This window comes from Ambystoma mexicanum, chromosome 2p (genome assembly GCF_040938575.1).
Source record: "Ambystoma mexicanum isolate Mex_15411 chromosome 2p, UKY_AmexF1_1, whole genome shotgun sequence".
In the NCBI taxonomy this organism is placed as follows: domain Eukaryota; kingdom Metazoa; phylum Chordata; class Amphibia; order Caudata; family Ambystomatidae; genus Ambystoma; species Ambystoma mexicanum.
In genome coordinates, this window is record NC_090923.1 from 1,467,348,930 (window position 1) to 1,467,371,339 (window position 22,410).

Sequence of the window (22,410 nt, forward strand, 5' to 3'; positions counted from 1 at the left end):
TAGTTCTTGCCTCCACTCTTTCATGTTATGTCTCCTCCCACTCTACTTCCCTACTCCTCCTCTACTCTGCTACTCCCCTCCTCCATCCCATGTCTTGACTCCTTGCGATGCTACATCTCCGCACTACTACTACTCTCTTCCTCCCAATCTCGTCCTTACACTACTACTCCTACCTCCCAATACTAATTTCCTACCAACTACTACTCTTCTCCTACCAACTACTACTCTTCTCCTACCAACTTCTACTCTCCACCCACTACTGCACTCCTGCTCCCATTAGTACTCTCCCCCCACTTCTACTCTCCCCCAACAACTACTCAAACACTTTTCTTTTATCATGTCTCATTCAATTTACATGAACTCCATACACTAACCTCTCTACTCACTTACAACACAAACACTCACACTGCAGAACCTTTGTCACTCCTAAGCCAATACATCACTTGCTCCATGAATCTCCTCTATAAGCCGCTGCTCCCTCCTTCCTTATTGAAATTGATATTTTATTTCTATTGCGCTCCTACACAAGTGTTTCAGAGTGTGACAAGGCAAGGGAGGGGAACAGGGGAGAACAAAACAACAACCTTACTTGGCCCAGTGACATTGAGAACACGCAAGTGCATGGGAGAGAGGGAGGGGAAAAGTGCATGGAAGGGGAGAAGTGGAAAGTGCGGCGCAAAGGAGAAACAGATAAATAATAATAAATAAATAAATAATAAAGGCAAAAAAACAGTGGTAGTGCAGCCAGCAATTGGCAAGTGCTGGGTTTAAGGCAGCAGACAGGGTAGGTCTGATAAGTGCAGGAAGGAAAAGGGGGGGCTGTATTGGTACAGATACAGACCCCAGTGCAAGGGGTGGCCCGGAGGCAGTGCGGGAGGGAGGCAGGGTGAGCAGGTACCTGGGACCAGAGGACAGAGGGTGGCCAGGTGCGCAGTACTAAGAAAGAACAGATCAACAGAGGAGTGGGGGAGCGAAGACAGAAGCAAAGAGGAAGGTCTTGAGGTGCTTCCGTAACCAGAGATGGTTCTCCTCAAGTTTTAGAGTGGCAGGGAGGCTGTTCCAGAGGCAGGCCCTAGCCGAAGACAGATATCTACCCCCAGCCTGTTTCTTTGAAAAACGACTGACCCTGAGGGAGTTAGAGGTAGAGGAGCGAAGAGCTTGAGAAGGGAGGTATTTGCGGAGGGATAGCTGAAGGTATTTTGGACCCAGGCCCCAGAAAGCCCCGTAGACAATGCAGAGGGTTTTGAATTGAAACCTTGCATCCACTGGGAGCCAATGGAGAGCTTTCAGAGCTGGAGAGATACGATCCCAGGGCTTGAGGCCAAGGCTCACAGTCCTGTTCTGGATTGGTTGCAGAGGGAGGAGAGTAGAGGCAGGTAGATTTAGATAGAGGCTGTTACAATAGTCCAACCTAGAGAGAACCAGAGCTTGGGAGACCATGAGCTTCTGGGGGAAGGAGAGGAAAGGCAGAGTACCTCTGAGGAGGTGCAGTAGGAAGTTTGACTTTTTAGAGACATCAGAGATGTGGGCGGAGAATGAAAGTGTGGAGTCAAAGATGACCCTGAGGTTCTTGGCCTCGCAGGTGGGGGTAGGAGGAGGGCCAAGGGAGGCCGGCCAGAAAGTGAGGGTAAAGGATGGTGAAGGTGTGCCGATGGGGAGGATCTCCGTCTTGCTGGCATTCAGACAAAGATTATTGGCGGCACACCTCCTCCTGCTGATCTCTTGGCCGTTTTCCTCCACTTCTACCCCCACCTGAAAAAGCCATTCTTTCTGCTTCCTGTCATCAGGTTAAACCCCCCTCCCTTTGCTTAGATTGTGTATCTCTCTCTAGCCAATCTGGCCCTGTCTTCCCCACCTGCCGTATGTATGTGCAAGGGAAAGTCATCCAAAGGGGGCTAAACCTTGCCCACTTTCTCTGCGCAAGATCGCTGCATAGGGAAGTTGGCAGGGTAGGAAGTCCAAGTTCCCTGTCTGTGTTGTGAGGCGTGTGGGGTATCCTGGTAGGTTTGAGTGAGGATGGTTCATATCCCTCTCTATGTCCCTGATAATATAGGGTATCTCTGCAGCTCTTCTTTCCCATTTAGAGCATGAGGCGCTGATGTTGGTTCTCTCATTTGAGCTTTTCTGTTGCCTTTCTGCCTCGATCTGGGGTTCTCTGAAAGACTGTCCAGTATCCGAACCAAGAGGCAAGGCTCAAGATAAGGGTCTGCAAGCAAGCAGGCTAGCAGAAGAAGGGGTCGGGGCAGGAATTACAGCCCATTCTGCTGTCAGCAAATGTAGAACTGGCTCTGGGATTCTCTTTACTCTTCCTACCTTTAGCTGAATGGGACCTTCGCCCGTTCTTGACAAGACCATTGTGCTGGCCTCGTCACATTCACCACTGACTTTGTTGTTGGAATTTGAAGTCAAACACATCTGAAGGGTGAAATAATAATCCATCCAAACCTAAAGGGTATTCCAGTTTTGCAACATAACACTGCGAGTGAGCCCAAGGTGCCTTCAACATTTCCATACAAACATACTCTATGTGTACTGGGAGTGCGTGACACAGCTGTTCGCAGCATGTGTGTGTGATTGTCAGGGGATAATTTTCACAAGAGCAGTCTGTTTGTCATAAGTGTAAGCTACACATGTGCTTGCAATGATTATGTGTTGGCCTTCCAGAGTTGATGCAGTGGTGAATGTACAATTTGGAGTGCCTCTTAAGGGTATAACAGTATACATTTGCAGCATTTGAAATACCTCCAATTGTTCTAATACGATGAGTCGGGATTACATGGAATATTTACGGCGTGAGGTACTTAGAACGTTCTGCACCGAACCCCGGTGCTATGAATGTCCCATTCAATCCAAATTCATAATTAGGAGGAATAAAGAAAATTGTGTAAATTCATAGTCCTTATCGTTCTCGTTACCATCATACCCATAATGAGGCCATCAGTGCTAGCTATTTTAGTGCAGAAGTGTATACATTATTAATTATACATACACTATGAGTAGAGGTGGGAAGGCTTATATGGCACCACCATAACCCACAACTCCACTCTTTATCAGAACACTTATTTCAGAGGCCTCCTCCCACTGGATCCTCACTGTCTTATGCTTCTCAATCTTATCCCCAATTATAGCTCTTAATCCAATAGGGCGACTAAATGGATACCTCCTCCTGATGTATCCTGAATTACAGAGCCTCCTTGTATTGTATCACTACTTCAAGCTATCTGCCCCAATTGAATACTAGTTTCAAAACCGACTCCCATGTTTTACTTATTTTCAATCATCTTATGCCCCAGTACCTATAAAAGATCAGTTATATCCCTAATTTCAAATGCCCTATTCTCATTAATTTGATCACATATCTATTTTCATACAGGTACCAAATTCCATATCTCAATCCACAAAGAAAATAGTGGAAAAAAAACTCTTGATAAAATGCAATTTTGGAATTCCATTGAGGGAAAGTGTTACGACTAGTCTCTTCTACTATGACCCTAACACATAGTTGGCCCAAATGCAATCCAAATTCACCACAACTGGCATCTCTGACATCAACAGGGGTACAAAATAAAACGCCCACCATGGCCTTTCTTTGGCTTGAAACTGTTGGTCAACGCCTTCTTTGATCAGGAATCAGTGCTCCAAAAGCCTCCTCTTCAAATGGATTGTGTCCTCCCACGTATTCCTCATCTTTGATATTCGATATCCAGCTTCAGCAGCTTTGGAATATTTTTTCGGCAGAGGGTGCTGTTCGCCGATGCAGTCGACTCGATGTCCCTCGAGGGTGATGTCATTGAAGGTATATATAGCAAGCGCAGCACCCATTGGCTTCAGTTCTGTTTTTCCAGGTAAGCTCACGCTTTGAGAAACTACGGCTAGCTTTAGTTCCATTCGCAAAAATGTCTTCTTCCTCGACACCTACTACCCCGAAGACCAGGTTTAAGAAGTGTCGGGACTGCGACTCCAAGATGTCGATAACCGACCCACATCGAGTTTGTCTGTGGAGTCTCGGTGTGGAGCACAAGACCTCCGACCTGCTCCAAATGGCAGTCAATGACCAGAAAAGCTCTGAAGGAGCGAAAGGGGAAATTGGCGGTAGGTAAAAACCCAAATAAATCCCTATTGACTACCCCGTTGAAGAAACCTTCTTCGGACGAGCCGAGAGGCGACCCTCCTCGAAGGAAGAGGTTTAAAAGATCCAGGTTGAGGAGTGGCCCCCACCACTCCTCAACGTTATTGAGGAAATCGAAATAGAGGCACCTCCCCTGAGAGGGTATCTTGTCCTACAAAGGCCTCCACAACAGCCAAATGGGAAGGATTTAGATCAGAATGCTAAAAATACTTGAGAGGCAAAAACTGTCAGCTAGTCAAGCTCCTACCGCGCCTTCCAAGGAAGCCGGTAAGGAAAGGGCTCAAGCCAAATCCTCATCACCCTCGAGCCCGGGATGAAGGCCAGATCCTCATCGAGATCCATCGAGGCCTCGACATGATAATAAATCATCGAAGGATCCTTCGAGCCGTAAGTCAAAGCATAAGTCAAGGTTGAGGTTGTCAATACCATTGACACCATGGCCGCCAGCTGCACCTTCGATGGCAGCTGCGCCCTGGACACCGGCGGCACCATCAACGCCAGCTGCACCATACCATCGACGCCGTCTGCGCCATCGCGCCAGCCACGCCATCTACACCTGTGGCACCTTCAATACCATTGAAACATTCGAAACGGAAATCAACTTCAGATATCGACGACTGCTCGAGCGTTCAGTCCAAAAATTTTGAAACCTGCAACACCTATTCCGGATAAGATATATATTCCTTTACCAAGGAAAGATTACTTCAAGTCACTATCCTCAAATCATGAGGAAAATGAGCCATAATATACTGATGCGCCATTTGGGCTTCAATATGGAACACCAAATGTGCCTGAGAGTTTTATTTCAGAAGAATCAAGATTAAAAGATCTTTATGATAACTTGCAAACAGCCAGTGGGGTAGACACTTCACCAGAGCTAGAATTTGGTGGACCTGAAGCTGGTGAGCATGCAGATGCATCATATAGACAGTTGATGTCTAAGGTTGTAGACTACTTGGGATGGAGTAGGCTTACCCTCCCCTTCAAGCAGGATAATCTGATGGACATCCTTGATAAGGGTCCGCAAATGGATCCCATTTTACCATTTCACATCGCTCTCCAGAAAAGGGTGGCAGCCAATTGGCAAACGCCAGAGTCTAATCTGGCAGTAAACAAAAACCTGACTAGAAAATACTGCCCATCTAGTAGTGACCCCAACTACTTACCAAACACCCTACTCTAGAAAGTCTGGTGGTGCAGGCAGCTACGGCAACCACAAAGCAAGCAGCTTATCCTACCATTCCTCCTCATAGGGATGACAAAAGAGTAGATGCATGGGCAAGGAAAGTATTTTCTGCAGGGAGCATGGCTCTTAAATCAGCCAACTCCACATGTGCCTTAGCAACATTCTCATTCACTCGATTGGACTGTATTTCCATGGCAGCAGAGCACATTCCCGATGTGGAGGAAAGAGACAGATTGTTGGCTATTGTTAGAGACTGCAAAGAAGCCATGTGCGAGTCTGTTTAATCGGGTCTGGATTCTGCTGAAAACATCAGCAGAGCCATGGCTACAAGCACCGTAATACTCAGATCACTGAGATCTTGAGTCATGAAACAACAGTGGGAGAAAGGCTGTCCCAGCATCTGAAAGAATGGCGAGACATTACTTCGAATGCTTGGGCATTGGAAACCATAGCCCAAGGTTAAAGGTTACTGCCTTCCCTTCATTCAGAGACCTCAGAATCATCCACCGGGGAACCACTTTTTGAGAGTTCCGTAGTCGCTCCTTGTGCAGGAAATGTTGAGCCTGCTAGAGAAAGGCGCTATAGAACCAGTGCCTGTAGCGGAGAGGAACAAGGGATGGTACTCTCCATATTTCCTTATACCCAAGAAGGACAGAGGTCTGAGACCCATCTTGGACTTGAGATACTTGAACAAGTTCCTCAAGAAGGACAAATTCAAGATGGGCACGCCTTCTCAGATCCTTCAGGCCCTCCAACTCCAGGATTGGATGGTGTCATTGGACCTTTAGGATGCTTACTTTCATGTGCCTATACATCTCAAGCACAAAAAGTACCTGAAGTTTGCGGTTGGCGGTTCTCGTTATCAGTTTCGAGTTCTGCCTTTCGGGCTGACCTCCGCCCGAGGGTTTTCACCAAGCTGATGGCGGTGGTGGCAGCGAGTCTCAGGAGAGTGGGGATTCACGTCTACCCCTACCTGGATGATTGGCTGATCAGGGTGCGTTCTCCCAAACAACTCCTGGATCATTTCAACATCACTTGCCATTCTCTTCACAGACTGGGCTTCTCCCTCAATTGCAAGAAGTCCCATATGACACCTTCTCAAAAGCTCCAGTTCATCGAGGGTGTACTGAATACATCCTTGGGAAAGAGCTTGCCACCCAAGGTGAGGGCTCAAGACATTTTGCAGATGATCTTCACATTTCAGAGTGCCCAGCATCTCCCGGCCTTTGACTTTTTGAGGTTGCTCGGCATCATGGCATCCTGCATTTTCCTCTGAGCCTTCACGCATGGTTTCTGAGAGGCTGAGATACAAGGATTGGTACCCCCCGTATGATGTAATAGAGAATTTGCTTTTAGCCAGAAGGCCAGCAACAAAGTCCTTGTACCGTTGCCTTTGGAACAAATTCTGCAGCTGGTGCAAGGACAGGAATGTAGACCCTTTACTATGCAAGACAACAGAGGTTTTATCTTTCCTACTATACCTAGCTGGCGCTATCCATCTTTAAGCGCTTGTCGGAGGAATCTTCATATTTTAAGATCCTACTGCTAACTCAATTTCTAAAGGGACTACCCAATGTTTTCCCTCCATCTCCTTTCCAGGTTCCAGTTTGGGACCTTAATCTGGTATCAAAATGTCTTATGTGTGCACCTTTTGAACCTCTACATTCATGCCTATTAAGGTTGCTAAAATCTTAAACAATTCTATTGGTAGTATTAACTTCAGCCCGTAGAGTGAGTGAATTGCAGGCACTAACATCCAAGCCACCCTTTACTATTTTCCACAAGGATAAGGTTGTTCTGAGGGTTAAGCCTTCATTTTTACCTAAAATCATTTCAGATTTCCATGTAGGACAGAAAGTTGCATTGCCCACTTTCTATCCTTCATCTCATCCTGGCAAAGAGGAGGAGAGATTACACAGATTGGATCCACGTGGCGCTTTAAGCTTCTATAGCTCTATATTATCCAAACTTTGTATAGATGATCAGCTTTTTTATAGGCTATGCAGGTCACAAACTGGGTCAGGCTGTTACAAAGCAGACCTAATCCAGATGGATCATTCTGGCAATCGTAGAATGCTATAGGCTGGCAGGCAAGGATCCTCCAGAAGGCTTAAGAGCCTATTCCACCAGGGGCATGGCTACCTCTACGGATCTGTAAAGGGGTGTACCGATCAAAAACATATGTGAGGCAGCTACGTGGTAGACTATACACACGTTCACAAAGCATTACTGCCTTGAGTTTTCCCTCGGTCAGGATGGAAGCTTTGGAAAGGCTGTCCTTCATTCGGTTTATGGAAACCATTCATAGCTAAATTCTTACTCCCTCCACCAAAACAAACACTTCTTTGGGAGTCTGTCAAAGATGAGGAATACGTGGGAGGACACAATCCATTTGAAGAACAAGTTATTTACCCCTGGTAACATTCTTTGACTGGATGTTCCTCCCACGTATTCCTCATCGCCCTCCCAGCCTACCTCACAGTAGAATTTCCCATGCTATCACAGCTTTCACTCCTCAAAGCTTAGTACGGTCAAACCTGTGGTTATGCGAGTAGTTTCTAATGTAAGAAAAAACAGAACTGAAGCCAACGGGCGCTACGCATGCTATATATACCTTCAATGACATCACCCTTGAGACGGAGGCCCTTAGGGGGCATCGAGTCTACTGCATCAACGCACAGCACCCTCTGCTGAAATGTTTCCCCGAAGCAGCCTAAGCTGGATATCGAATATCAAAGATGAGGAATACGTGGGAGGAACAGACGAAAGAACGTTAATGCTCATGATGCTATTCACAGCAGGAGCCTCTGAGATTCAGGGGCGCAATGAACTATACACATTTTATGTCAATCCAGCTTATTTTTGCACTTATTTTTTCCCTTGGTGTTCTCCGATGACTGATTGTTTTTTGTAGCATTGATTTTTTACTTGTGTGCCCTTGCCTTCCCTTCTGCCCTGATCTCTAGTTTATTAAGACTGGGAAAGGTCAGACTCTTGCTTATACATAGCCTTAGCGAAGCGATTCCCTTATGTTGCCTCCCCTTGCAACACCACAAAGCGAATTTGTCGCTTTGGGGGTCTTACAAATGCACAGTATATAAATCAATGAATACCTCCCCACTGTTACCTTCCTACTATCAAGGACTTTGGCTTTTGTCCGCTAATGAGAGATATCACTTGACATATGCACTCTAATTTCTGATTATTCATTATGCGGGATATCAATTCCATATACCTCCTCCATTTGCAAATGGACTTTCAGGTGCACCTGGCCCTCCAATTTTATTACTAATTAGAAATGCCATTTTTCATTGAAACCCCCCTGTCAGGTACCACTTCTGATCACATTGCAAATTCCATATACCTCTTCCTCTGGATACCTATTTTCGTGTTCCCCCCGCCCCCACCCTTTTAGGTATTACAATTTTTATTTTACATAAATAAACATGAACATGAATAATCCAATAAACACATAGCCAATCAATTCAATGTAAATAATCAACATATCACAACCAATTTAAAAATACACATCAATGTACTAAAAATAAAACCGGTTGAAGAAGAAGAAAAAGAGGAAAGAAAAAAGAGAAAAAAAGAAAAAAAAAAAAGGAAAGAGAAAGGAAAAAAGAGAGCAAATGCAGGAAATAAGGACTAAGAATACTAATTGCATGAACCATACAACAAATTCAATAATAAAACAATCAATGCACATCCTATAGATGTCATACAGCACAACAGTGTACAAGGATATGTATATATTGTCCCAGATCAAAGTTCTGCTTTATTCATAGGCATCAAGAAAGCAGCACCAAATGTTCCAAAACTTGTCAATGTCATCAGTGAGTTTGTAAATAGCTCTTTCATATGTTGAAATTGTAAGAAGCTCCTCCACCCAATCATCAATGTTGAAAGAATTACTCGATTTCCAGGACCTCAAAATGAATTTTTTAGCAATCATACATGCACGTAGCAGCCAAACTTTCTTTCCAAAGTCAATTTCCTCCAGAAGAGAATCATCGCCTAAAATCAATAATGAGGCATTCATGGGGATTGCAATGTTTAAGACCAAGCTTAATCTCTCACACACCTTTTCCCAGAACTGCATCGTTTTAGGACAGGACCAAATCAAGTGACTCAGAGATCCTCTAGAACATTTACATTTCCAGCAAAGATTGTTGTCTAAAAGTTGTCTCCTGAATAGTTTCTCCGGCGTCCAATAGGCCCTAAACAACAACTTCGTTTGAGAAGCTCTGAGGGACCAATCCAAACTCACCAAACGAGTGTTCTCACAGCACCTTCGCCAACATCTGAAGTTCACATCTTCCCCCAATTCCTCCGCCCACAGAGCTGGTAATCTCGGATCACCTTTCCGAGTAGCTTTTATGATACTATACATGGTAGAAGCAGGGTGAGATGCACTGAGGCATACAGTTATAGCTGCCCAGGCTGGACTCTGAACAGTCAATTGTGGCACCTCAATACAAGCTGAAATAATAATCTTCAACTTCCGATATTCGGCAAATGAGCATTTCGTCATATCACACCTCTGGCCAAGCTGAGTGAACGTTAACCAGTTCTCCCCATCAAACAAATCTCCAATGTATTTGATACCAGCCACAAACCATTCCGTCCAAAACAGTGTTTTGCCCTGATACTTCAAGGCTGGATTATTCCATATGGAGGCATCTGGATGTAAATATGGATCTGCACCCACACGGATTGAGAGTTCACACCAGCAGTCTTGCAAAAACGAAGTAAGGGCGCTGATTTTTCTAGATTTATTCCTTCGAGTGGTCAGCAGAGCTCTCGGGTCTAATTGGGATACAGCACTGCATTCCCAAGATAAGAGGTCAAAATGCTCAGACTGTACATCTCCAGAGTCAATAACTTTGCACAAATGTCGAGTGGAAAAGGATAAATGGTAGTTTGAGAAATTAGGCAAATTCATTCCCCCCAATTTCAATGGGAGTTGAAGTTTCCAGATTGCAAGTCTCGGAGGCTTCCCATTCCAAATAAAGTTCTGCATAATCCTATTGACCTCCTTAAAGATGTTTCCTGGTATCTTAGTGGGTAGCATGCTCAGCAAGTAATTTATCCGAGGAGCCAGGTTCATCTTCAAACAGTTGATTCTGCCCCATGTCGATAACTTCAAAAGACTCCACCTCATCAAATCTGATTTTAGAGTCGGAAGAATCTGAGCAAAGTTAATGGCAGGTAACTTCACTATGTCTGCTCCAATCCATATGCCAAGATATTTCAACTTTTCAGCACACCACCTGAATTGAAATTGAACACATGTATGTCGTTGACACAACCCATTGATTGGAAGGATCTCGGATTTACTCCAGTTAATCTTATATCCCGATATCACGGAGAAGGAATGAATGTCTTGCATCAAATAAGAAATACCAATAGCCGGGTCTTGAAGGGCAATCAACAAATCATCCGCATATAACCAAACCAAATTATTCCGACCATTTCCAATTACCGGTTGAAGGCGTACATCCGCCCTTAAACTCACTGCTAGAGGTTCCATAGATATAATAAAAAGGAGAGGTGAAAGAGGGCAACCCTGCCTTGTACCACGATGAAGCTCAAACGGATCGGAAATAAGTCCATTCGTCAGCACACTTGCAGAAGGGTTGGTATATAACAACTTAACCCATCGCTGGAATTCTTGCCCAAATTTCATCTTCCCCAAGCATGCAAATAAAAAGTTCCATTCAACACGATCAAATGCCTTTTCAGCATCCAGGGAAATGACCGCACTGGCAATTGGTTGATTATGCCCTTTCTCAATTGTCAATAGCAGGCGCCTCATGTTGTCCGCCACTGCCCTTCCAGAGACAAAACCCACTTGATTTTCATGTACCAGAGTTGAAACCACCCTATTTAACCGAACAGCCAAGATCTTGGCCAATATTTTGCAGTCACAGTTTATCAGACTGATCGGTCGATAATTCTCACATCTGGTAGCAGATCTGTCTTTCTTCCTCATCACTGTAATCAATGCATGTCTCATTGAATCCGGCAGTGAACCAGATTCAAAAGCCGCATTAAAAACATCACACAAAAGCTGTAGTGCGGAATCAGGGAGGGCCTTATAAAATTCATTAGGTAGTCCATCAGTGCCAGGTGATTTACCCATTGTTAGTTTTGAAATTGCGTGTTGAACATCATCTACCTCCACCTTTCCTTCTAAACTCATCGCATCATCTGTTGTCAGGCTAGGGAGAATATGAGAGTCAAGGAATTTTTCAATTTCATCATTTCCACAGGACAGATCCGAGGTATAGAGTTTTTCATAGAAGCCACGGAATGAATTGTTAATCTGTGTTTGCTGCGTCTCCAATGTGTTAGTGAGACCACCCTTTTAGACACTTGTTTTATGCCCTCTCCCCTAATGGGCTTTACGTTTAGATACTTCCTCTTATTGGATTGCTTGTTTCAGATTTTCAATCCTGATTGCGGATAGCAATTAAATTAACACTCATCGTTTAGGCAGAATTAACAACAAAGCAAATGCTCTTTCACTCCGTCTAACAATCCAAGCCTTGCAACAAGCTGCTATTCCACTAGAACCTGCTCAGCGTACAGTCACTGATGCACTGATGTGGCTGTAACAAATGTAACATTGAAAGTTCAAGATATTTGTATGGGAGGAATGGAAAATAAATAGCTGTAATCTGATAAGGAAAACCAGGTAAGGCACATGCTACATCAATAAAGTTCTAGATTGTACTTACCAACTATTGATTTAAAATGGAAAGCATTGATGTGGTGGCATGGATCTATTCTGGCTGTCCATCCCAGACAACTAAACACCTGATTGGTTCCATTCAATTCATGATAGGAAATGTCTTACATTTTATAGTGGAAGTCCCACTATAGTTATTGTAGTAGACTAGATCACCAAATTGGCACATTTAATTCAGTGAAAAAGTATATCACTTGCAGGCAATCGCAGAACTGTTCTTGCAGAAAATAGTATGTGTTACAGGCAACCTATGTTGAGCCTCTAGTAGCTTAAATGGAAATCAGGCTTAGTTTGTAATCGGCAAACACCCACCAAAAACCCCAGGAAAGTCAGAGTTGCCTGACACTTTAATCAAAGTAAGGATCTGAATAGTGAATGCCCAGGCTTGCTTTAATAGTCTGCGTGCTCAAGATGGCTATGTGCCCTGGCACTCAGCATTTTGTGTTTTGAAGTCCAAAGCTCTGATTGTGCGCACAAGCCACACATCTGAAGACCCCTGGTAAGTGACTTTGCCGTCTTCGTTTGCTTCGCCTATGAGCACACTGTGGTGGTCCATAGTCCCACTCCGGAGTTCCATGGAAGAACACCATGTCCACTGGTGGCACTGTCACAATGGGAGACCCACAGACAAGATTGGTATCTCAGCTGTAAATTTGCAGAGATACCACAGAACTGTAATACCATTCCCACCACTTGGTCTGGCGGTATTACCACCGGATTACAAGTGGTGGTGGTGGTGTTAGACCCCATTTAATTGGAGTCCATAAGCCTTCAAGGGGGATTTTGGCAGAATTACTGCAGTGGTAATTCCTCCGGCAGTAATTCGGACAAAGTTTGGCAGAAAGGTGGCGGATTTACCTCCAGCTCATGGCTGGAGGTGAATCCTCCAACTTACTGCCAAACGCATAGTAGGGTGGTGCATTAATGCAGCAGTAAACAGTATTACAGCTGCATTTTACCACACCGCTCAACTTATAACGAGGCCAATATGTTTTGAAGGCAAACTTGGCAGCTTTCAATAGCAACAAACACCTTATTTACAGAAATGTGAAAAAGATAAGATCTCAGGATGTTCAGAAAGAATGAGAGGCAGAACAATACTTCTAGGACTCCAAAGATCAATTTTTGACATTCAGGATCCAGTCATTATCCTAGCATGCAAAGTAAACCGTATTTTGTTTTGTCGTGTGTACTTGTTCCTTTGACCAAGTTCATGATCTTCTTTTGACTTGGTTGTATTGCCTGTGTCATTATTTGGGTCTCAATCACTAATAGAAGAGTCTTCTCAGCTAACGTCTTCTTCACAATTATTGGCGTGGGTCATTTTGTAGGGTGTCTTTTCAGCTCCTCTAAATCCAGCTGTTGAAATTGACTCCCTACACATTGCCGCATTACAAGTGTGGAGGTAGCCATGCCCCCATTAGCGGCATGGCTACCCCTATACCGGGTACCGGGTCCGGGTTTCAGGAATATGGAATTACCGGGCCATTCTGACCTTGGAGGGCCCGGTAATTCCCTTTCCCGGGACCCAGAACCGGTACATCCCCATTCCCATTTCAGCCCCCATACGGCTCAATGGGAATGGGGAGGATGCTAACAACGGGCCTGTTAATGATGGGCCCGTTGTTAGCATCCTGGTCTGCTAGCGGGTCCCGTTAAGGACGCCTGGCTTTACCAGACCTCCTTAGCAGGACCCGCGAGCAGACCTCGTAATGGGGCGGTAGAGGGATAACGGCGCCGGCAGATCTACCGGCTCCGTTAACCCTCTACCGCCAACGTTGTAATGAGGCTCATTGACTCATTTCAATAGAAGTAAAAGTCAGTTGTGAACTGATACAAAAAGCCAGTGTCATAATGAAACATATGCATTAACACAGAGAGGTCTCAAAACATAGAAGGGTACAGTACCTTGGCATTGATGAATTTTCGTTACACACATCTTATAACTATACATATAGAACATGTGCAATACCAAACATTTAACAATCAAATAAAATAGTATATTGTCTCTGTGGCATCATGCAGAGGTATGCCTCTCTCCACAGGTGGACTGTGGGGAGAGGCATACCTCTGCGTGGTGCCACAGCGAACAACATATATATGCTGTACCAAGCACGCGTGTGTGTGTGTGCGCATGTGTCGAACTGAGATAATGGTGCTTTACTGCCAGCATCTTAAAATAGGTTCCTGTGTGCTACTGAGTCCATTACTAGGCTATTCCTAGACACATACACTTCTAAGAACACTTTTGCTTTCTTTTTTATACTTACAGTGCAGTATCCCAGAGGGTGGCCTCGTTCCCAAGTCCCACTATCAAAGGGAAATGCCAGAGACGCCGGATCACCTCCGCCTGTGGTCTGAGAGCATCTACAATTCTGCATGTGTCTTCAAAGGTGCTCCACACGAGGTCAGAACAAATCTTACTTCAAACCCCATGTGTAGTAGTGCTGGAGAAGGTTCTTCTGCCACATTTAATATCTGAATTGTTTGGGACTTGGCGCATGGGAAGCAGGTTGTGCTTTATACTCTGTACAGAAGGTAGGACCGAAACTGGTAGTAATTTACCAAAACTATGTTCCAGTGTTATGTCTGACACCTGCACCAGTCATGGTACTTCAGACAACTCTATTTTAAATGCTGAGACTATATGTCTATAAATGCAAAGAAGTATTGGTTGAAAGGCCAGAACTGGCTGAATAAGTGAAACATGACAAGGGGCCACTTTCTCTCTGTTATCTACCGCTTTTCGGTGGTTCTGCAGACTTTATGTCCTTCCTTGGTTATTGTTGTTGTTGTGGACCACAGCTATCAAGGTGAGTTGAGACGGAAGACACTCTTTCTCAGGTGGACTGGGTTATTACTCTGCAACATCATGTGCTCCCTTGAGAGTAATATACATGTTATACATATTAAGCTCAACACCACAATTGCAAACATATTGCAAAATCTAGCTTCAAAAATTAACTAGCCATACATTTGTATGGGATTCATAGAAATGGTACATTGAAACATATTATGGGAAAGGTTAGGAAAGTGTGGGCTCCCAGTCAGTCTCTAAAGAATACTAGAGTATCTACACACTGACACCTGTATCCAGGTTTGGACTTTGTGCGGTGGGGAACCATATCAAGTAGGATTCCAGTAGAAAGGGGTTTAAGGCAGGGATGTATGCTGGTACCCTGCCTGTTTAATATCTATATCTCCGATATGGGGGAATCCTTTGAAGCTGTGGACATGTTCCCTCCAAGGCTGGAGAATACAAGATTCCATTGGTTGGTGTATGCTGACAATCCTGGTTATGGACCACACACAAATTGGCCTACAGCAGATGCTCAATGCACTGTTTATGTTTGCAAAAAATAACAGTCTGAAGGTGAACAAATCGAAAACACAGATTATGAGACTGGGTAACACCAGAAGAGAATGACCTACTTCTGGTCAATGGATAATTTCACCTTAGAAGTAACACATTATTTTAAATACTTGGGAGTTCCATTATTTGGATCTAGGAACGAGGGGGGAACGTGTGGCGATGTTGTGTATTAAAACGGATAATATGATACACAAGATGAGAAAAATCAGTAATAAATATGGAAGATATACTTTACATCCAGTGATAAAATATTACAAAATCAAAGTTGTACCAAAGGTAATCTATGAAATCAAAACTGTATTAGCATTTAATTGGAAAAGCCTCGCTCTTTTGGAAGCTCTGAACCGGCATAAACTGTTGCGATTGCATAAATGCCTACCGATGGCAGCCATTTGGTATGAGCTGGGTTTATTGTCATTGAAAAGCTGAGTTAAATGCAATGACCTCTTATTAATGAGGAAAATTATATCACACCCACAAGATACCCTATTCTGTGCTCTACAGACATTGTTACTAGGGAAAGAATGTGAATATTTGTCGGGTTGGGCCCATACCGGTCATAAAATCTTAAATAATCTAAATTACACGCCAATACAATTGGTGAAAACACAAGATGTGCTTAAAAGGCGGATCTGCGAAGCAAACTGGATAATAACATGCTCCACACTGGCCAAATAGAAGTTACTTAATGATTTGGCGATTTAGCGATTTAGCAGAAGAAAAATAAATGGGGTTCATTACTGTTTTATTGGGGATGCCCTAATCTTAATCTCAGAAATCAATTTATGAGATTATGATTTAATCTAATGTCAGTAAAAGAAATAATCTATGCTAAACACATGGCAGATGTATTTTATTCTGTATGTCGATACTGTAAAAATCTTGCCATGAAAGAATCTCTGAAACATCTTGTGGTGGAGTGCCCTGGTAGACTGCGAGATTTGTACTAAACATCGTAGTAAATTTGTACATCAGATGGTCTGTAAGGAATCACAAATAATTTGGACACGCAGCTTCTCGGGTCTCTCTGTGTCACTTACAATTAATATAGGATGTTGAGTAATTCGATTAATTATGCATAAGATTTGTATGTAACTACTGTATGAAGATCTTGTAAAATCTTTTTTTAATCATGAAATTATGATGGAAATTATGTGTAAGGTTTACTTGGTTAAACCAAATCACAACATTAACATAAAAAAACTAATATGCATGTTATTCTGACCTTTGTGGTGTGGAGTGGAGTAGTTCACACTTTGTTTTGTAGACCACAAAATAGGCATTTAGATGTAGATGGTGGGACCAGCAGACAAATGAGGCGCACTCTATTGGTCTGTCAAGGTGATGAAGTAGGAATCACTGGGAAAGAAAATGAGAATGAAAATTTCATCATTTGCACAGACGGCATTAAGATTGTGATCAAGGTTTCAAAAATCAGCAAAAATGTGGTGCATGCATTCAATGTGTAGTGTGAGAAACCTGAAGGTGTCTCACTGACTAGTCCTCAGGGATCTTTCATCCAGGTGGCCAAGACACGGCCATCGCTATTGGATCCAGTCCCTGTGGATGGACCAGTGCGGGAGGATCACCTGGATGAGGGGTCTTCAGGGAGTGGAAGTGGGACACCACAGGTGAGACGCGGTACCCCCTTCTTATGACAACTTTTCCCCAATCTACCACGTAGGATACACAAACACTTTACACCCCCCCCCTTTTCAGACATGAACACTTTTGCATATTACAAAGAACTACACACGCCTGATGGGCCTTTCCCTTCCCCACAGGGTTAAAAGGTGGAGCACAAGAGCGCAATACAAGCAAGGACGACCACACGACGTGAGAGCTAACTCAGCACGGCAGTTCAAGATGAGGAGAAAGACGGCACATACCGAGAGGGTGACAAGGAGAGAAGCGACCTTGCCCTTTCCAACCAAGGCCTGTGAAACCTCTGCAGAAGGAACCTTAAGATCGCAAACAATAGTCAGCGTGTGTTGCAGCAGATGTCAACAGTACACGAGACTCTCCTCTGCTGATAACCAAGTCAGGGAGAGACGATTGTCCCCGGGGTACCAACCTTGACTCCAAAGAGAAAGAAAGCCAGGCATTTCATCACAGCTGGCAAGTCGAGGGGAGAGTCGATAAGAAACCGAACTGTGTTGAACGAAAAGTAGCAAGCGGCTAATGAACTGTGAAAGCATAAAGAGCTATTGATGCTAGAAGGGGGGAAAACCAGCAACAAAGCAGTCAGGCACCACGTGGGTGCTCACTCAAGAAAACTCTGGCCGATTACCCAATTGTTAAAAATACCATTACCAAAAGGCCTTGGGAAAGGCAAGGAAAAGGGTCAAAGTGGTCATACAGGGGTCTTGTAAAATCCTCTGTACAGTCGAAAGTCTTTGACCGACAGATGATTTTATAGCTAAGGGAAGTGAATCCTGCATCGTAAAAACTGAATGTCAAAACCACGATTGGCAAGATTGGCAAGAGTGAACCCGAGAGAGGGATGCAGATAACGATTGATAAGATTGGCAAGAGTGAACGCAAAAAGGGATGCTGAGAAAAGGGGGCGAAGTCTGAAGTCCACATATACAATGTGTTGACAAGAGTGAACCCAGCCAAGGGATGTCCACAATGAAGTATATTAAAAGACATTAAGAGTAGCGAATATCACCAAGAAACTTGCATTGAAAGCCATAGTGAACCCGATCGAAGGAGACGAACAGTCAAGTCAGATCTGAACCCGTAAGAGAGAGATCCAAGGGTGAAAAGCCACCACCACCGACCTGTGAATGCAACAAAGTAAAGTACAAGAAGGAAAGCCTTTGACTCCATGCCATGCCAGAGTGAACCTGACAAAGAAAAGCTGATATTCGAGAGGAATCTGTCATGATTCCTGCCCCTCATGTCCCCAGCCCTCCAAGATGTCAGGCTAGAGCCAGGCCACGATCACCTACATGGCCCTCAAGGGCCTCTCCATCCCTCCAAAGACCCACTTGGAGTCAGACTTGGCGCTTGTGGCACCAGACTCACTCACTCCCATGTGATAACATTGGGGATTGGACTTGTAGTGCATTGATGGGGACAAGATGGATGCCCCCACATATTTAGGTTCCCAGAACTGCATGTGCAGTCTAGTCTTTTGGGTGTGGTTCAGCCCAGAGTCACCTGGGATATCCAGAGACTATTTAAGCCACTCCCAGGCTGAGAAACACGCTTTGCGTTTTCTGCACCTGCAGCGTGACACTCACCGTGTTGGGATCGGTCTCCAGTAGGCCTGCATCTATCTTCTACGCTCTGCTCCTGCAAGAACAAGAACACCGTTAGAAACAGCCTTACCTTGCGGCGCTTCTGCCCATCATTCATCGCTCCTTCTGTTCTGCGGGCATCTTCGGCGGTGTTATTCCCATCGCAGCACGCCGCTTCCTAGGGAACAGAACAGAAAAAGGCATTAGTAAGCATTCTGCAAATCTTTGCTTATTTTTAAAGACTGTATGAGCTTCAAACGCTTACCTGAATCCCAGCCGCTCAGGGGGAAACTCTGTCTCCGGAACTTCTCATCCATCTGCAAGAGGGAAAAGACACTCCAGGTTAGCGTGGACACATTTAGAGGCGCCGCGTACCACGCTTAATCACCGCATTTGTTCTTCATAACCAGCATCCACGCTGAAAGCGTCGGGGCACCTAAAAGACACCGAAAAATAACTCAGTTTAATACAAATACGAAAGGGGTGCATCGCGCATCGCGCTCTCACTCACCTTCAGCGCTACTCATCTCAGCAGCACGCCGCCATCCCCGGATGCCGGCCATCATCTAAGGAAGGAAAGGAACGAAGTTAGAGAACTGTTCAAAAGACTCATTATACTTACCTGTCGGACTCTTGCCAGTGAAGTAACTAGACAGCAACGAGCCTGCATCAATCAACGCGGCCCTGCACTGATAGCAGGACGGAGAGCACACTATCCAAGAAAACAAGGCGAGCTGTGGATCAAAGGGAAGGGTTGGACCCCAGGGAAGAAGGTGTTCAAGCACACAGAGACAATAGGGAGTAAAACTCTATCACCAATCCTGTGTTTCAGGCCCAGTCTCCAGTCGAGTAGCCTCCAGGGAAGGGTTTGAGGTCGTAAGAGGTCAGAACAGGCTGAGTGACGTCCCCGTGGATACCAGGTGAGCGTTACAGAACGAAAAGCCTCACATCAAAATCCACCTGGGCGTCATGGAAATGTCAGAAACCGACCAGTTAGCCCACATGTTGGGGCAGCTATGTTCCGAAGTACATGCAGCCAGGCAAGAGACCAACACACTGAGAAGAGAGCTGATAGTAGCGAAAGATGATGATAGTAGCGAAAGAGGATGATTTAAGCCGGCAACTTCTCCAGTCACAAGCAGGGCATGCACCATTGCCGGGAAGCGTGCCCTCGATGCCAGCACCATCAGCCGATCCCGTTCAGATAACCCTTCCTGGGGCAGTTCCCTTGGCCCCGCCCGAACGATTTACGGGGGATCCCAAGAGGTTTGCAACGTTCATGAACCAGTGCCGCCTGCACTTCCTTTGTAGGCCAGGTGCCTTTCCGAATGACCAATCACGGGTCGCTTTTGTGCTATCCTACCTGAGTGGTAGCGCCGCGGACTGGTCTGTACCCTTTGTGGCCCAAGATGATCCTTTGCTGCATGGCTTCAGGGGCTTCATCGGGGGCTGCGGGGGGAGCTCAAGGATGTTCTCGCACAAGTAGTAAAACCCCCCGAAAGACTGCTCAGAATTCATTGACCTTGTTGTTCAACTGGATCATAGTTTGCAGGACCGAAGAGCAGATGGAACCAGACCGGACCCTCGCCCTATGTATGTGCGTTCAAAGGTTAATACTGCCCGAACAACTGAAGGTTCAGGAGAACCAATGCAAATCGGGGGGGGGTCAGATCCCCCTTGACTAAAGCGGAAAGGGATAAAAGGAGACAGCAGCAGTTATGTCTGTACTGTGGAAGGTCAGGTCATTTCCTTAAAGAGTGCCCTGTGAAGCCAACGAGCAGGACGGTAGGGGCCACGGACAAGGAAGATACCATCAAGGAATCGGAAAACAGCCCGGCAAGTGTAGGGATTCACTTGTCGAGCGAAGAAAGTGAACTACAGACCTCCCATCTGTGGTCTTGATCAATCACCAACAACCATCTCGGATGCACGCACTAAGAGCGTACATAGACAGTGGAGCCGTTGGGAATTACATCCACCAGGATCTTGCGACAAAGATGGGGCTTCCGTTATGCCCTAAATCAACCCCCGACACTGTTACCCCTGCCGATGGCACGGAAATAGCTTCTGGTCCAGTATCCCAATGCACTGCAGCTTTAACCCTTCTGTGCCAGGATGGACACCAAGAATCTATTGTTTTCGACCTCATTAAGGCACCACAGTTCCGGTTGATTTTGGGAATGCCATGGTTGGTAGCTCACAATCCTCGAATCGATTGGCGAGCAAAAGAATTGGTCTTTCCTGAGACTTGCGCCCACACATGTTATCGCCAAGAGAAACAACCAATAGACACGAGAACCTCCACGCTTGCAACTGTGGCAATCGGCACCCTACCAAGTGAATACCAGGACTTTCAAGATGTCTTTCAGAAAGAACAGGCTAATACCCTGCCGCCGCATAGACCATAGTTTGCCAAATCGACCTGATACCCGGCGCAAAAATCCCTTGTGGGCGGATTTACGCACTCACGGAACCCGAAAACCAGCACCTGAAGGCCTATCTTGACCAGTACCTGGCCAACGGGTTCATCCGTCCCTCGAAGTCTCCAGCAGCCAGTCCTCTATTCTTCGTACCGAAAAAGGAGGGGGACTTGAGAACGTGCATCGACTATCGCGCACTGAACCAGATAACCGTAAAAAAACGCTACCCCCTGCCACTGATCCCTGAATTGCTTGATCAAGTCAAAGAAGCCCAAATCTACACAACACTAGACCTGAGGGGGGCATATCACCTTGTTCGCGTAAAACAGGGGGACAAATGGAAAACCGCTTTTCGCACCAAATATGGCTTATAGGAATATCAAGTAGTGCCCTTTGGCCTTTGCAACATGCCTGCTGCATTTCAATACTTCATGAACGATGTCCTACGGGAATTGATCGATGTCTGTGCACTAGTGTACATCGACGATATCCTAGTATATTCCGCATCAAAGCAGGATCACGTTAAACACGTCCGATCCGTATTGGAGAAACTCCGTCAACACCAGCTCTACGCCAAGCTCGAAAAGGGCTCATTCCACGTCTCCGAGGTGGAATTCCTGGGCTTTATCCTCAGCCCGAATGGAATCCGAATGGATGTACACAAGGTAGTTGCTATCCTGAACTGGCCATCCCCAAATTCATTCAAGGGGGTTCAAAGTATGCTGGGTTTTGCAAACTTCTACCACCGGTTCATCCCAGGATTTTCGCAAATCATGCACCCCATCACGTCATTACTAAGGAAAAGCAACAAAAAGTTCCAGTGGACAACAGAAGCCGAGGAGGCTTTCCAGGAACTCAAAAGAAGATTCACATCTGCCCCAATCTTACGCCACCCTCGCCCTGACCTCCCATACCTGGTGGAAATGGACGCCTCAAGCATGGCTATGGGAGTCGTCCTCTCACAAAAGGACCCCGAAACGGGCCAGTTACACCCTGTTGCCTTCTGTTCGCGTAAATTCACACCCCCTGAACTCAATTACGCTATCACAGACAAAGAACTCCTGGCCATTAAGTCAGCCTTTAAGGCATGGCGGCACTACCTCTTGGGCGCCAGACACACAATCACCATAATAACTGACCACCGGAACCTCCAGTACCTAAAAACGGCAAAGGCCCAATCCTCACGACAACTACGTTGGGCTCTTTTTTTTGCTGAATAAGACTACATGATTACATTTCGACCAGGGGTGAAAAACGGGACGGCCGATGCCCTTTCCCGTATGGGGGTGGAAGAGCAAGG

The 22,410-nt window shown here is 45.3% G+C and overlaps 1 protein-coding gene across 7 annotated transcripts in view; it reads left to right on the forward strand.

Moving 5' to 3' along the window:
* Nucleotides 1-22,410, forward strand: part of SEC14L5 (SEC14 like lipid binding 5) — a 765,028-nt gene that overhangs the window by 652,515 nt on the left and 90,103 nt on the right. For all 7 annotated transcript variants that reach the window (XM_069646047.1, XM_069646048.1, XM_069646049.1 and 4 more), the window contains one exon: nt 14,345-14,479. In XM_069646047.1, the coding sequence (XP_069502148.1) occupies nt 14,345-14,479 (135 nt within the window). The remainder of the gene's footprint in view (nt 1-14,344; nt 14,480-22,410) is intronic.